The sequence below is a fragment of the Ceratotherium simum genome, chromosome 16 (assembly GCF_057802395.1).
Source record: "Ceratotherium simum simum isolate JZ-2026a chromosome 16, ASM5780239v1, whole genome shotgun sequence".
NCBI lineage: Eukaryota > Metazoa > Chordata > Mammalia > Perissodactyla > Rhinocerotidae > Ceratotherium > Ceratotherium simum.
Genome location: NC_141915.1, coordinates 6,321,043 through 6,337,892, shown reverse-complemented (window position 1 = coordinate 6,337,892; position 16,850 = coordinate 6,321,043). Strand labels below are relative to the sequence as shown.

Here is a 16,850-nt window from a genome sequence, read left to right as displayed (position 1 = left end):
CCCGTGCCGGGCCGGGGCTGGGGGCAGGCAGCCCGGGCTGACCTGGCCGGCGCCGAGGGCGGCCCCGGGCGTTACTATGAAGGCGCCGCGGCGCGCGTGAGGAGGATGCGGCAGCGGGCGCCGCGGCGGGAGGAGGAGTAGGCGGTGGTGCCCTCGGGAGGGAGCCGCGCGCGGGCCAGACGGCTCCCGGAGGCTCCGCAGTGCCGCCGCCGTCGCCCGGGAGGCTCCGCACAGGAGCCATGTAACCCTGCGGCGGGCTCCGCGCTGCTCCGTCCTCCCCCAGCTCCCGGGCTAGCGCGGCAGCGGGGCCACGATGAAGAAGCAGTTCAATCGCATGCGCCAGCTGGCCAACCAGACGGTGGGCAGGTAGGTCACCCGCTGGCAGCCGCGGGCCGGTGCGCGCCTGCGAGGCTGCATCCGCCGGGGCGCGCAGGTGATGGAGCCCGCCCGGCCTCCAGTCCCCCTTCCTTCCTTCCCCGCCGTCCCTTCCCCTGCGCTGGCCCTCTCCGGGCGCCGCTCGCAGAAGCGACCCCTCCACTCTGAACTTCCCAGACCCCGAGCCCTTCTCACGCTCTGCCTGCTGCTCCGCGGCTCCGGTTGCCAAGTGCAAAGTGTGACGCATCCTTTACCTGCGTCCCTAGCTGCCCCTTCACCTCGTCCTCCCTGCCATTCCCCGGGACTGCCTCTCCCTCTGGCCGCATAGCTCCCTGGAAACAGGTGTTTGCTCTGATTGTGCTGGAGGCAGCCGAACCGAAGATCCCTCCCCTGCGCCGGCTCCAGGGGAAGAATTGGGCCTGGTTGGCTTGGCAGAGCTGAGCCTGCCCGTCCTGCCGTTTGTTTTCTGGGACTATGACTGTACGAGATTCTGGATCTCTTTCCTGGCCGGGTTTCTTAAGGCGTTAGGTGGTGGAGAGAGGATCTGAAGGGGTGGGGGGAGCGGGGGCAGGGAAGGTGCTGGTGGAATGGCGCTGCTGTCGGCTTGGTCCTAGGACTGATTTCAGTGGAGAGAGGGAGGCTGCAGAAAGGGAGGCCCAACTCCTCTGGAAGATGAGATAAGCAGAAGATCACAGCCAGGTAGGGGAGGGGGACAGAGGCCCCACAGTGAGGAAGAGCCAGGCCCTGGGAAGCTGCAAGACCCAGCCTGCTGTCATCACAGTGAAAATGGGCTACATCTGGGCTAGTGTCTCCAGGAGCGGCTCTGCGGGGTGCCGGCATCTATTAACGTTACGTAAGGATTCTGGTGGGTCTCTTCCAAAGCTAGATATGCTCTGAACACAAGGTTGTTAGGTAGAGGGGATTTTTCATGGAACTTCTGCCCCTGGGGAGAGATTTCCGTTGCTGCTGTGGCAGAGGAATTCAGGTGTGCATTTCTAAAGCAAGCGGGAGGCAGAGAACCCAGCCTTGGGTGCAATTCAAGTGCAAGCTTAACACATCGAGGGCTCTCCACTAGGTTTACCAAGAAACGAAATACCTTTCTTGGGTGGGAAGTGGAGCCTGAACTGGCATCTGGTAGGGTGGGGGTGGGGACACTAAACTCCCATGTAAGCATACTGCCCTAATTACAGTGGGCATTTGAGGGCAGGGGATGTGGTGGCTTCTCATGCTTCCAGGGACTCCAGATGGTTTCCAAGTAACAATGTCTAAAATTGACTTGGATTCATTTTCCTTTCCAAAACACATGTGCTTTAACATGAGGGAGAATTTATGAATAGCAGAGTCAGATTAGCCCAGATTTCTGGCATGGTGTTGCCACAGATATAGCCTCATGTGGGCTGCCTTTTGATATGTTGGACGCTGAAATAGTGTTTTCCTGTATTGGTTGTTTAGCAGATGATGACAGTCAAGCTGACCTGTCTTTAATGCCTTGACTTCTGCATCACCCTGTGGGCTGGCATCAGTCATCGCATCAGACCAACCAAGTAATCAGGAGGCCCCTGACTGTAGACATGGATTGCTCGTCTCCTCTCTCTTGGTCTTGGGGTTTCAGTACAGTGCTCCAACTGAAATGTTAGCAAGGTGTTTATGCTTCCTCCCTGGCGCCCCTGAAACACAGCTCTTCTGTCTCTTTTCAGGACTTGTTTCAAAATGGTAAGATTTACTAGCCTTGGGCATAAAACCTTATTTTTCACCCTCATCTATGGAGAGAATGACAAAGGGAGAGGGGAAGTTGGGCTTCAAAATAAGTGGTCTTACTTATTTGAAAGCACGTTCTTGGAAGTCCAAGCAGCTGGTCATCAAGAGGTACTTTTCACTTGTTTGTTGGGACTGTAGAGGTTGCTGGCGTGTGGATGAATTCTTTGTCTTTATCAGATGGCATCTGTAGTGTCGTGCACTACATGGTAAAGTAAGGGCCAGCTCACTACTGTGTATCACTAATATGTATCCATTTTGATGACATTCAGAGTGAACCTTTTAAGCAAAAATCAGTTCATGTTACTTTGCTGCTTAAAAGCCTCCAGTGGCATTTCATTGCACTTAGTGTCCCAAATCTTTCCAGTGACCTACAAGACCATACCTGACTTGACCCCTCTTTGTCTTTCTGTACTCACTCTGTTCCACCCTCTCCTCATGCACTGTGCTCCAACCACAATGGCCTTCCTTGCCCCAAACACACCAAGCTCATTTCCATTTAGGGGCTTTGTTCTTGCTGTTTTCCCGCTTTCCCTCCTGGCTGATGATGTGCTCTTCCCAGATGTCTCGTCCTCATCCTTCAGGTCATAGCCTGAATAGCCAAAGGCCTCTCTTCCCCCATTCGCTCTCTAGCCCATCATCCTGTTCAGTTTTGTCACAGCACTCATCACTTTTTGAAGTGCTCTTATTTTTTGTTTTTTGTTTTCTTGTCTGTCTGCCCCCAATAGAATGTATTAATTTTTATTATATGCTCAGTGTATATAGTGCAACGCCTTATAGACAATTGATGCTCAGTTTGTGTTTATTGACAAGATTAAAACAGTTTGCTGTAGGATCCACATAGGTAAATAAAAGGGGCAGCATTTACTTTATCTTATTTAGAATGTAGTGAGGCATGGTCCTGACATTGCTTCTTCATTTCTCGGATCAGAAGAAGCAATAGGATTGGAAGTTTGGAGTTTAAGTGTGGAATTGGTAGATCACTTTACGGAGTTGCTTTAGCAAGCCACTGGATTCTTATCCTTGTGTGTCTTTGGAGTGATGACTTTCCTGTCTTTGAGGGAAGACTAAGAGATGGGCTTGAGGGTTGCTCCTTCTCATGACTCCTCACCCAGCTCGCCTTCCATAAGTTACAGGGTCTGGAGTTCTTCTGAATTTAAAATAGCTAGGGGTTGGATCTAGTCACTTGAACGATGTAGGAATTGCCATGCTTAAACGGATTCTATGGAGTTATTAGTATTTTCTCTCGAAGTGCTCACATCTGAGTAGAGAGGCTGTCAGCAACTGTGAAAAGAGCTTATAAAACTCGTTGCATTTAACTGGGAAAAGTTTCATCTCCTCCTTGGTTTGCTTTTCCGGTCTTTGCACATGTTCCTTATGCTTTGAACTTTCCCCTCTCTGTCCCTTCACTTCATCCCATTCTTTGGGAGCATTCCCTGCCCTTCAAGACTGGGTCACCGTGTGCCTAATGGTTCGGAGCAGCACAGGCTTTTGAGCGGGACAGATCTGGTTTGTTGCTTACCGACTGTGGAATCTTGAGCTGAACTTTCTGCACATCAGTTTCTCCATCAGCAAAATGGGGATAATAAGGGTTGCATTGTGGTAATGTGGTCATGATGACATGAGATTACCGCTGGAAAGTGCCTGACACAGTACTCAGCACTAGGAAGTGCTGGATGAATAGTAGCGACAAGCATCTTTGGCAAGTGTTATAACTGTTATTGCATTATATACACTATGGCATCATGCATTCATTCATTCATTCGTTCAGTATTTGTTGGATGCCTGCTGTGTGCCTGGCACTGCTCTGGTTCAGGGGATATTGCAGTGTAGAGCAAATACATTCTCTGTTCTCTTGGAATCTGATTCTAAAGGCGTGCTATGGTTATATTGTATTGCGGTTTTTATCTTTTCTCATTTATCTTTCTGACTAGACTTTAAGTTCCTTGTGGGCAGGGACAACTGCCCTAACGCTTGGCGTATATAGTAGGTTTGCTGAAATTCTTTGGCAACTGGATGGAATAAGTGAGCAGAAGATCCGTGTATTATGGGTAGGGAAGTCGTGCACAGCAGTTCAGAGATGAGAGAAACTCCCGACACTGCGCCTCTTTCGTTTTGTGATGGAATGGGTGTTCAGAGGAGTGAGCACGGCTGCACTGCTGGACTTTGGAAGGATAGAGCGAGATTTAAGGGAGGAATTAGTTCGTGCCTAATTTGTGACGCCATTTTTTACCTTCAAGAGAGTCTGTTGGTTGCTGGGGTGAGAAGCACCCGGAAAGGCATAGAGTGTTTTTCTTGGAAGTGGCATTTGATTTGTGTTGAGTGGACTAGGGCCCTGAGCTGAAATTTGGAGACCTGTTAAGTGAAAGAGAAAATGGAAGTCAAACTGGCACCTTGATCTGGTGAGGAGGGTGTTTTTTTCAGTCTGCGCAATGGGGGTCACAGTAGCCTCCTCCTCGGAGGGCTGTTGTGAGGGTGCAGGGAGCCTGGCTTATACCAGGCGCTCAACAAATGGTTGATGAGGTTCACTGTCATTTTCCTCTTCTGCTTGCGCATTCAGTCCTCCAAAAATGTTGGCCTCCTAAGTGTAAAGGGTTTCTTAGATTTCAACAGTTACTGCCCAATGATGGCTATAAATAGGTTCTGTGTTCTTGTGCAAAAATGGGTGATGTTCAAGGTGTGTGAGAGTAGCCAAGGAGCTATGTATGGAAGTGTGGGAGGGAGGCGTGGAAGGACAGGAGCAGGCGGGTTGAGTTGGATTATTTGGTTTTAGAGGCTATGAGTTGGGGAGTGGAAGACAAAGTTTTGTTTGCAGAGCCCCATTTTCCATTCCTAGACTGCTCAGCATGCAAGACTGAGTGGGCTTGGTTTCTAGTGCACAGCTAGACTGAGCATCGTTGCTGCTGTGCAGCTCTCGGGATGTCACTGCAGCAGCCAGTGGTACCAAGCTAGGTGCTGAGGATGCAGCATCCTCTAGGAGCACTGGCTGCTGCAGGCATTTTTGCTCAGGCCAAAGCAGCTGAAGCCAGTGAGGATCTTTTCGTTGAAGGTTTCTCTGAGACACTGCCTTGCCCAACAGCAGGCCTCCTAATAGCCATGACCCAATCAAAAGGACATCAGGGAAAAGTCAGAACCAATTCCAAATTATCATCAGACTGCTTTGTTCCCCACCTATAATTTCCCTGTGAGTTGGACCTGTCAGACCAACACAGGCCCTGCCACATCTTCCTGTTAGCACAGGAGGGCTAGGCAGACCCAAACCTGTCCGCCAAAGAGCTCTGTGCACGTTTGTTAGGTCTCAGAGTGAAGTTTTTCCTTCGAGTTTTATGGAAGCCCATGCCTTGCCACCTGCTGTGGTGTATGTATGTGAGAGATATCAGGATGTACTCACCAAATGATGACTGGGCTAGCAAATCTGGAGAGAATATTCTTTGCTTGTGTCTTCTGAGCTCCTTACTGTGCAGATCTGCCGTCTTTCAGCCTTCTGCTGGGCTGTTCTCAGCAGTCAGCATGAGGCTGCCTGGATTTCCTGCAGAATTCTGTTATCCCAGACCTGCAAGTCATTGTGAGGGAGCCATTCTCTTCAACAGCAATTAATGACTCCCCTCCCATTTTGCCTTCACCGAAGACGTTTATCAACATTCATTAGTATTTTTCATGATGGGTGATAAGGACCGTTTTTCTCTCTAGGAGAATTGAATCAGTAGCCATGTGAGTAAAATAGTAATTTAATTTATGGTTGTTCCTTTTAGAGGGGCTTAGTAAGCATTCCTCTTAATAATAATCAAGAACAGGTTATTTCAAATGCTATATGGATAATGACAGCAAATAATAAAATTATGCTTCAGCTCTGTGTTGAGTCAGTGATAGGTTGGAGAGAAGGTTGAGGGGAGAGTGCGAGAGTTAGGGCTTTCCCCTTGGCCCCGGGCATCCCAGTTAGCTGGCACCTGGAACCCCACTGCCTTTGGGAAGTGTGTGGCTGTCTAGCAATTTAAGACTATCCTTTCTGTCCAGGAAGCAGATGTTTTTGCTTTCATTTTCCAACTTTAGAATTTATTTTTAGAATAAATGTTTATTTTCCCACAGAATTCAATTTACTTTTTTTAACTTTCTTTTTGGTTATATAAGTGATATTTGTTTGTTATGGAAAAATTATAAACTTATGGATGGGCAAAAAGGAAAAAAATCAGTGATCTCATTACCTGGAAACCACAGTTAATATTTTGAGTTTAGTCTTCTATGTTTTTAGTAGGCATCTATATGTTTTTAAAAAAGAGATAAGAGACCATACTTTGCATACAATTTTGCAACCAGTTTTTTTCCTTCGTATTATATCTTGAATATCATCCCATGTATATTAACTATATATCTACAGCATAATTTTTCAGGATTATGTAATATTCCATTATAGTCAACCGATTTCCTTTTGCTTATCACATAGCAAATATTTCTCACTGGTTTACTTTCCTAGGATGAAGTCTTAGAAGTGGAATTGCTGGGTCAAAGAGTATGTGAGTTTTTAAGACTATATGAGTGTATGTATATTTTATATATACAAACACACACACACACATTATATTTCCATCCTCGGTAGAATTGTCACTTTCTTCTCCCCAACCCTATCAGCAACTAATATTACAACTTCGCTGATTGCATGAATGTAAAACCTCTTTTTTCTCCTCATTTAATTTCTAGTGAGGTTGAGCATTTTTTGTTTTTACTGGACATTTGTTGCGTTTTCTGAATTGCCTGCATATGTCTTTGCTCCATTTTTGTAAAGTCATGTTCATAACTGTTTTCTTATTGATTTTTAGGTAATTTTTAATAGATTAAGCATATATATGCTTTGTCATATGCCACACATATCTCCCTATAGTTTTCTTTGCCCTTTATATTTTATGTCTTTTATAATATTTTGTGATCTCAGTCTATCAATTTATGATTTGTGCTTAAATATTATGCTTAGGAACACTTTTCCTAGCCCAAGATTACATAAATATTTGTACATTTTCATTACCATTTATATAATTTTATTTTATCATCAAATCTTTAATTCCTCAGTCATTAATTTTGGTATATGACATGAATTAGGTGTCATATTTTCTTTTTTTTTTAAAAAAAGAAAGAATTATCCTACTATCAAGTTGAATAATGTAATTCATACCCACTGTATTGAAATATTATCATTATCACGTACTAAAAGATTTCACCTACGTGTGTCTGTTTCTAGGATTTCTAGTTTGTTCTCTTGACCTGTCTGTCGGTTCTGGCAGGAATTTAAGTTGGGCTCAGCTGCCCAGGTGAGCAGTGGTGGATAGGAGCATCCCAAGCCTTGGGTGGGAGGAGCAGTGGAGTCAGACTGGGCCCCCATCCCAGCTTCATCCAGGGCAACTCCTTGACTTGGCAGTTAGAACTCAGCAGCTTTGATAAGGATCTTGCTGTGCCTTAGCCACAGCTAATCTACAAAATGCTCCCTTATAAAAGAGAATTGATTATATTTTTTTGGCTGTGCTCCTTTGTTTATTCTTCCTCAGTATTTTTTTAAATGCATGTATGAAGATGGGGAAAATTGCCGATTTTACAATATGGAGTATGATGGGAATTTTTCCCGTCTGGGAATAAGATGTATTTATTCAAATCTGTTTATGATCCTTTAAAGTATTTTTGGTCCGTTTAGGTCATGCACAATTTTGCTTTTGTTTTTAGGTAATTTGTCATTGTCATTACTGTAGCCGTAATGATTGGAATCTTTTGTTAAGTTATATTTTCTTACTCTTTATTGGGAATGTAAGAAAGTTACTGATTTTTGTATAATTATCTTAACAAAACCATCTTCGTGAACTATATCATTACTTTAAGTACTTTAAAAAAATATGAGTCTATGGGATTTTTGAGACAGACAATCATATTTTTTGCAAATAATAATTTTGCTTCTTCCTCTCTAGTATTTATGCTTATTTTATTTTCTTGTCTAATTGCATTGTCTAGGACTTGTAGAACAGTGTTAAAATATTGTGGCAATATGTGGGTTTGTATGTCTTCTTGTTATCCTCCGTGGAAATGCGAGATAATTGGTCCGAGAGATTTTGTTTTTTAATTATGTTACCTAGTGCATAATTTTATTATTTTACTTTGAGTTTTTCTTTGGTGCCAAAGTTAAATTTGATTAATTATATTGTCGTAGTCTTTAAAGATAATCATATGTTTTTTCTCCTTTAATTTATCAATATAGTTACTCAATAAGTTATCCCATAAATATTTATTGAGCACTTGCTGTGTTCCAGGCATTGTTTTCCATGCTGGGGATACATCAGTCACAGAGCTTCTACCAGTGAGGAACTTGTGTTTTACGAGCTTGGACCTCGATAGATTCTCTAATATTGAGCTCTCCTTGCCTTCCTGCAGTCAATCTTGTTTGACTGTGGCTTGTTAATTTTTTTTATATGCTGCTAGATTTAATTTATTGTTTTACTTAGGCTTTTGGCATTCAATATTCATAAATGAGAGCATCTGATTTTTTTTTTTTGCTAAACCTATCAGATCTTGATAACGTAAAATGAATTGTCCATTTCCTTCTTTTTTATGCAATGGTGAGGTAGGGAATTACTTGTTCTTTGAAGGTTGGAAACAACTTTTCTAGGATATTTTTTTGGAGGCAGTTCTTTGACAGTTTTCTCAATTTCTTCAGTGGTCATTGGACTATTTATGTTTTCTATCTTTTCCTGAGTCATTTTCAGTAACATATTTTATAGAAAATAATTCATTTTATTATGGTTTTAAAATTTAATGGAATCTTTTCTAAGTGTATAGTTGTATCTCCTTTATCATCCTAATTTGCATTTCTCTCTCTTTTTTCACCTTAACTAGCTTTGCTAAAGGGTTTCCTTTCCCTCATACCCTGTAGAACCAGCTCTTAGATTTAATCTATTCTTTTAAAAAAAAGTCTTTCTCGTTAGCTCTTGATCAGTGTATTCTTTTTCTATTTGTAGTAAATTCTGCTTTTTATGTTTTTAGATTCCTTTCTCCTGATTTCCTTGGGCTTATTTTGTTCTTTTCCTAGTCTTTCTTCCATGTTTTATTAGAATAGGTGAGGCTCTGCTATGGTAGCCCATGAGCTCGGGAATCTCATAGCACATAGCAAAATCACATAGCAAAAATTTGTTTTAAGCTCATGTGAAATGTGATGTGAGTCAGGGGTAGTTCTCCATGCGTGATTTGGGGATCCAGTCTGCACCCATCCCCCCTCCCCGCCAGTCTCAACATGTGGCTTCCAGTCACTGCTAAAGGTGAAGAGAGAATGTAGAGATGGCATGCTGGCTCTTAAATGCCTGGGCCTGGAACTTACCAATGTCACCTCTGTTCATATTTCATTGGCTAGAACTAGTCACAAAGCTCCCCTGGATATGACTGGAGACAGGGAGCCTGTACCACAGTTGAATAACCAAGAGTATTATCTCTCGCCTCTCCCACTGCCTGTCTTTGAAATCCTCGTACTCCTGCTCACCACAGTCCCTTTTTCGCTGCCATCTCTCTCCTCCAAGTGCAGCTATGAGAATGTTTATTCTTTGTCTCTATCATAGGAGTGTGGCTATAGATTCTCATAGTCTTCCATAGGAGTCGGTAAGATCCTTCAGAGAGGAGCATCTTTAGGATAACACACTTTTCTCTTGCTGATATCCACTATCTCTCATGTCAAAATTAGTTTTTGATATGTATGTCTTGATAGAGACATATATATATAAAATAATGTAATGTAATGTAATATAATATAATATATATTTTAAAAAGCCCTTCCTACAGTGGGGAGAGGACTAATGAGGAGAACAGAAATTCTCATCCTATCACACTGGAATGTGTGGGATTACTGCCAGGGTTAAATAAGATAATAAAGATAATATTCCTAGCATAACCCCTAGGAAGTAATCAGCATTCAATAAATTATAGTTATTACCACTATCCCTTGCCGTGCTGAAAGTCTTTTTGACATGAGGCACTCGTTTTGCCCTTATTTATATTCCTAAGTACCTGAAAATTTCAGCTTGAAATTGATACCTATTTGTCTTGTTTTCCCAAATCAGACCCAGTTTTTTTGTGTTTAGTGCAGACATGAAACATGTTGAGATATCAATAATACTGATGGCTCACTCATTTAAAACCTGTTGTGACTAATAGTTATATTACTCAGGGTGGTCTAGGTTATGCTTCTCTAACAAAACCCCTCAAAGCCTCGGTGGCTTACCACTGGCCGATGGGGACTGGGAGTAGCCCTTCAGGGACCCAGGCTCCATAGCTCTGTTCCACAGGTACCTCTGTGATGGCAGAGGCAGTAAGTGAGGATATGGTGAATCGTATGCTGGCTCCTAATGTTTCTTTCTGGAAATGACACACGTCACTTCTACTCACATTTCATTGGTCAAAGCAATTTATCTGGCCACACCCCGCTTCAAAGAGGGTCGAAAAGGCAATCCTTCATGGAGTTGGAAAGAGAACCACAAAAGCCATAGCTACGTCACCTGTAGCCAAGAACTGGGCTGTGTACTTTATAAGCATTATTTTTACTGACTCATTGCAACATCTCTGTGAATTAGTTACTATTTATGGCCCCATTTTATAGATGGGGAGTGGAGGCTACAAGTAGCAGATGAAGAAAGGGGCAGAGCCAGATCTGAGCTGGGTCCTAAGTAGGCCAAGCACAGGCAAATGCTTCCCCTGTCTGCTCTCCCTAACGTGGATCTCTGCAGCCTCAGGGTCCCTCAAGTTACTTCAGTTTAGGTGGTTTTGGAAATGGTAATTAACTGCTCTTGATTTGGATAAAAATAAAAATGTCATGTTCATTTAAGGTAAGTGAGTATCTTCTGTGTTGCCTTAACCACAAAGAACATACAATGAAATTTCTGCCAATAGAAGATTCTTCACTTGTTTCCTTCTTGTAGTTTCACCAGAAAGGGTAAAAGAGTGCCCTTTGGAAGTATTTTTTTTTTCAGCTCTGTGCACTGTGTTGAAAGAAAACTTTTTTTATATCTGCAGAAGCCCTTACAGACTCCTGTATAACATATTAACGAAAACAAGACCTTAACAAATAAGGAATATGAAAAGCAGACAGAGCTCTTAGCTATCTCCTAATGCACACTGTTGTGATTGCAGACCTATAGGCACACTTGCTTCATCTTCATAGCTGCTGTTTATTGAGTGTGTCCTGTGACAGACATGTGTACAGTACTTTACAGACTTTCCTGTTTAGTCCTCACAACAGCTCTAAGAGTAGGTTCTGATCTTCCCCCATTTCTACTCGAGTCTCAGAGCAGGGGAGTATGTTATTACTGCTGGTTGCACAGTTGGTAAGGGAAATAGTTGAGATTTGCAACCAGATCTGCTTGCTCTGACACTGATGTTCTTTATCGTTATACTTTCATGACTCTGCAATAGGGAAAAAGTGGAAAAATGTAAATGTCTAATATTAGTGGAATGATTAAGTAAATTCTGGCACATCTATACAGTTGTAATGATCTTAGTGTTTTTATAACATTCAAAAGAATTTAAGGGCTTCAGAGAAATGTTTAGGATAAGGAAACAGGATACAGAAGTGCATACAGAGTTGAGATTGTACATATTTAAAAAAATTGCATAGAAAAGACTGGAAGGAAATCAGGAAAGACTGGAAGTTTCAGCATGTGGTGTTTATCTCTGGGTAGGATTATGAGTGATTTGATTTCTTGCTGCTTGTACTTGTTAAAAAATTTCCAAATTCTTTAAAATAAACATGTATTTTATAAAACAGAACAAAACAAAAAAACCCTCCCAGGACTCAAAACAATTGAGCAAATATAAAATGTAGCTGGAATTTCTTATAGTGATGTTTTAAGTTTAGGGCCCTGAAAGGTCTAAATAGAAATATGTTTGAACTTCTCCTGAGCCTTGGTTTCAAACATGGGGAACTTCTTATCTCCGTGCTCTGGAAAGGACATGATGTCAGATTTCATTTTATAGAATAAAATAGTCTACTATTAGGAAGTGATATGCTAATGGCCTTTTAGGGTTGCTAATTTTTTTTTTTTTTTAAGATTTTATTTATTTATTTATTTTTTCCCCCAAAGCCCCAGTAGATAGTTGTATGTCATAGCTGCAGATCCTTCTAGTTGCTGTATGTGGGACACGGCCTCAGCATGGCCGGAGAAGCGGTGCGTCGGTGCGCGCCCGGGATCTGAACCCCGGGCCGCCAGCAGCGGAGCTTGCGCACTTAATCGCTAAGCCACGGGGCCAGCCCGTAGGGTTGCTAATTTTAAAGACACATAGCATTTTGAAACTTGGCCTGCATGACTTGGAGCTGAGGGCTGGTGGTTCCCCATGACCAGTTAGAGTTCTCTGGATGCAGCAGAGAAATGGATTCTGGCTAAACTAAGCATAAAAGGATGTTTGGGAAGGATGGGTGGCTCACGAAATCAAAGGAGTGACTGGGTAGTGCCTCTGCTGCAAAGTGACAGGACAGCCTCTTCAGAGGCCATCCTCAAAAGGGTTGATTCCCGATCGTTTTCTGTCATTGGGTCATGTGGATGATTCCATCGCAGAAGAGAGTCTAACTGGTTCTGTTTGGGTCATGTGACCTGGCTATCCCTTAGGGAAAATGGGAGGGTAGGAAGCTCTCTGGATTGCATGTCTGCAAAGACTGCAGTGGGGGTGAAGCAGTTCCCAAAAGGAAAATCAGAAGCTTTTGTCCAAAGGACTGGGAAGGGCTGATGGCCGTTCAACACACCCTGATGTTGACTGAACTCTAATCAAGGACATCAAAGACCCTACCTTGATCAGTCTGCCACAGGTCTACCAACTTAGCAGTGATCTAGAGCACATGTTTCCTGGTGTTCAGAGAAGTCATTTCTCACCCATACATGTCCAGTCAGTTACTGTGAATCTGTCTTTGATATAATTTATCTATGTCTTCTTTTCCATTTCTGATTCTTAGTTATAGTCTGTGTCTCTACCCTTGACCATTACAGTGCCCTCCTTATTTGCGTTCTTGCCTTGAATCTCTTCTCTCTGACTTCCTGCAACACAGGCCAGACTATATTTTTGAATACATGGAGAGAAGAATGTCCTTTTCCTTCTTTGTCAAGTTTTGTTCTGTGGGAAAAAAATCCTAGGACTGTGGGAAATGTGGCACGCTATAGATGCATCTTAGAAATTTATAGTCCATATTTGTATTTAAGGCTTTAAGAAGTTCTGCAGTAAAGAAAACTTTTGATCATTTGACTCATTTAGATTGCTTTTAATTATAGCAACAGATGTCAATTCAGAGTGGCTTAAACAGTAAGGAAACTTTATTTCAGATGACAGGGTGTCCAAAGGTGGGGAGGGTACAGGTGCCTTGTGATTAGGGCACCTGCTGTCTTTCTCGCCCTTTTTCTTTGCTTTGCCTTCATCTGTGTCTTGGCCTGTTCCTCAGACTGGCTTTTTTCATGGTCAAAATATAGCTGCCAGCAGGAACCGAGGTAATTTGACCTCCATGTTCATAAACCAAAGAGGCAACAAGAGAGGGAGGTGCTATAGTCTGAATGTTTGTGTTCCCCCCAAATTCATATGTTGAAGTTCTAATCCCCACGGTGGTGGTATTAGGAGGTGGGGCCTTTGGGAGGTAATTAAGTTAAAAGGGCAGAGCCCTCATGAATGTCATTGATGCCTGTATAAAAGTAAAGTTGCCTTGCCCCTTCCACCATGTGAGGACACGGTGAGAAGGCCCCATCATGAACCAGAAAGCAGGCCCTGCCAGATCAGCTGGCACTTTAATCTTTGTCTTCTCAGCCTCCAGAACTGTGAGAAATAAATTTCTGTTGTTTATAAGCCACCTGAATACCTATAAAGTATTCTGTTATAGCAGCTCAAATGGACTAAGGCAAGAGGAGCCGCCCACATGGTCCCATTCATGGGATAAGAGTCCTTTCCTCTAGTTGAATCCAATTTATTTCACGTGTTTACCATTAACCGTTAACATGCTGGAGGGAGGGGATGCTGTGGGCTGATAGGGCGCAAGCCTGCATGTATGAATTGTCACTGGCTGGGGGAGGTAGGATTATCCTGACTGGCTTAGAACCTTTGAGAACCCTTTTGGAGTTGGGGTGGGGGAAGCTTCTTCTAAGTCAGGAGACCTTCATGGAGGAGAGACGGATTCCTGGACAAAAATAAGAGTTCTGTTTGGAAGGAAGTAGGAGGAAAGCATTCTGGGCAGACAGTCAATAGTGTCCACTGTAGCTTGGTTGAACCCAGCGTTTTGAGCGTGAACGCCATTTGTTATGGGCCATCCATTATTCAAACTAGAGTTTGTAGAATGTATCATTGAGAATGTTAGTCAATGAAGTTCAAATCTTACTTTGGCAAAGTTTTCACCTTTGATCAAGCTGTTGCCTCTCCTTTCTATTTATTAGAACTGTTCTGTATTCCAGAGCACTGGTTCATGTTGATGTCTAAAACTTAGTGTGTCGTATTATCATTATAGTTCTGCATACATCTGTCTCTTGTAGTCTGTAGATCGCCAACACAGTGTCTGGAATGTAGAAGGGACTCAAGAACTGTCAAATTTATTCTCAGAGCTCAGTTCAGGTGTTGCTCCTTCCCGTCTTTCCCCACTATTGCTCCTTCCTTTGTGATTCCACAGCACTCTGCTGCTTCTCTTTTATCACTTATTTCATCCTGCTTTGATTTCTAGTTTCTGTTGGTTCTGTTTTCCTTACTGGATTGGAAGCTGTGTGTGTTTGCAGGGATCAGATCAGGGCTTACTCCTCTGTGTCCTATCTGTGTTGTCCACAGTGCTTTGCAAATAGCAGGGGCAGGTCCTTATCAAGGTGGTAGAGATGAGGCTGTATGTGTTGCTCTACCAGGTGTCAGAATGGAGTTTTTGAATCACCACTAAATTGAGGTTTCCCATGCTAAATATTAACTGTAGGCTTGTAATCATGCCTTCATGATCTCCAAGATTTGCTATACTAGCAGAAAATATGCCATGGCTTTAAAATTAGTCTCTAGTATATTGTCTTTAATTTGAAAGTGTGATTCTCCATTCACAAGCCATACCCATGCCATGGCATAGTCATATATGCTAAGAGGAATGTGTAAGGCGTGACAACTTAATGAGTGAAGAAGTCATTCGTTAAACAGGTATCTATTAACCACCTACTGTCACAGGTTAGGTCCCTGGAAAGCAGATACTGAGATTAACATGCAGAATGCTTATTAGGTAGTGCTCGCAGCATCGGCGCCTGTGGAAGAGAGTTAAAGGAGGTAGGACTAGGCAGAGCGAGAAGTTAAGCTGTGATGCAGTCCCAACGAAGGCCTCATGTGGTTCCATGTTGGGTTCTGGAGCTTGGGTGTCTCTTCAGAGTTGTCCTGAGTTGGGGAGAAGGGACTGAGCCCTTATACCTCGGCATTAATCAGTCATTGGAATTGGGCTTCCCCTGGAACACTGTGTGACCTTCAGTCAAAGCAGTGCCAAAGAGTAGACAGCTGATGGTGGTCATCTGGCTGCATTCCTAGCAGCTGGGGAATACATTTTTCATTCTTGAAGGGGAATCTGGTATCCACTATACCTACTATGTGCCGGGTCCTCTGCTAGAAACATGAGAGTGAAGCAATTAAACAAGCCATTACAGTGAGTGGTACCTTGGACAATAGGTAAGTTGTTCATGGTATCATGAGAACATAACTGAGTTTGGCTGGAGTGGGGTTTGGGAGGATGTAGTGCACACTGAGACCTGAAGGGTGACACATCGTTAATAGGCTAAGGAAAATGGAAATGATGTGTGTGATGTGTGTGAATGCCAAGGGCTCCTTCAAGGAAGTAAAATAAGTTCTCTATGTTTGGAATATCATTGGGAATAGGGGTGAGGCTTATACATAGGATGACCATCCAATTTATTGTCCAAACAAGGACACTTCCGAGAGTGATTACATAATTAATAGCACCAGGGACAGCAGGTGAAAACCTGGGCAAATAGTGTGGTTGCCCTACTTATAAGACATGATTCAGCAGATTTGGATTTTATCCAAACACCAGTGGTAAATTACTGAGTAGTCATTTGACCTCTCCCCATAGTTTTTCAGGTTATGACCATGGGTTCTGATGTCAGATTCCCATAGGTTTATATCTTGCCTCCATCACTTACGAGTTGCAAAATCTTGGACAAGTCACTTAGGTTTTGTAAGCCTCGATTGTCTTATTTGCAAAATGGGGATATTAATAATTCCTACCTCATGATATTATTTTAAATGAATTAATACACATAAAGTACTTAAAATAGTTTCTGGGACGGGGTAAACCCTCAGTAAGGGTAAGATGTTGCCGTTATTTTAAACAGGGGAGTTTTGGGTTTTGGACTAATCACTCTGGATGCAGAGTGGAGAACCAAATGGAGGGGAGCAAGCCTAGTGCAGAGAGACTAGTTAGGAGATAACACTATTGACTGGGAGCCTAGGTAAGTAATCCAAATGAGATGATGGCCATCTGAATCAGATTTGTGGCCAGGAGGAGGGAAGCTGTGGAGAGGTTACAGAGACATTTAAGATATTGAATAAGAGGACCTTGGTGGAGCTTGAGGGAGCAGCAGGTGATAAAACAGCTGGTGAGGTTTGGATGTGGGCAAAGGGTGGATGGTTATGCCAGTTGCTGAGAAAGGGCCTGAGAGAAATGCAAGGGGAGAAGTTCAGTAGACAGCTAGGATAAGGATCTGGAGCTTGGG

The 16,850-nt window shown here is 43.1% G+C and overlaps 1 protein-coding gene across 1 annotated transcript in view; it reads left to right on the top strand.

Annotated features, from left to right (window-relative positions):
- Positions 1-16,850, top strand: part of ARHGAP44 (Rho GTPase activating protein 44) — a 182,641-nt gene continuing 165,791 nt past the window's right edge. Inside the window, exon 1 of the mRNA XM_087440408.1 lies at positions 1-366. Coding sequence (XP_087296534.1) covers positions 314-366 — 53 coding nt within the window. The 5' untranslated portion in view covers positions 1-313. The remainder of the gene's footprint in view (positions 367-16,850) is intronic.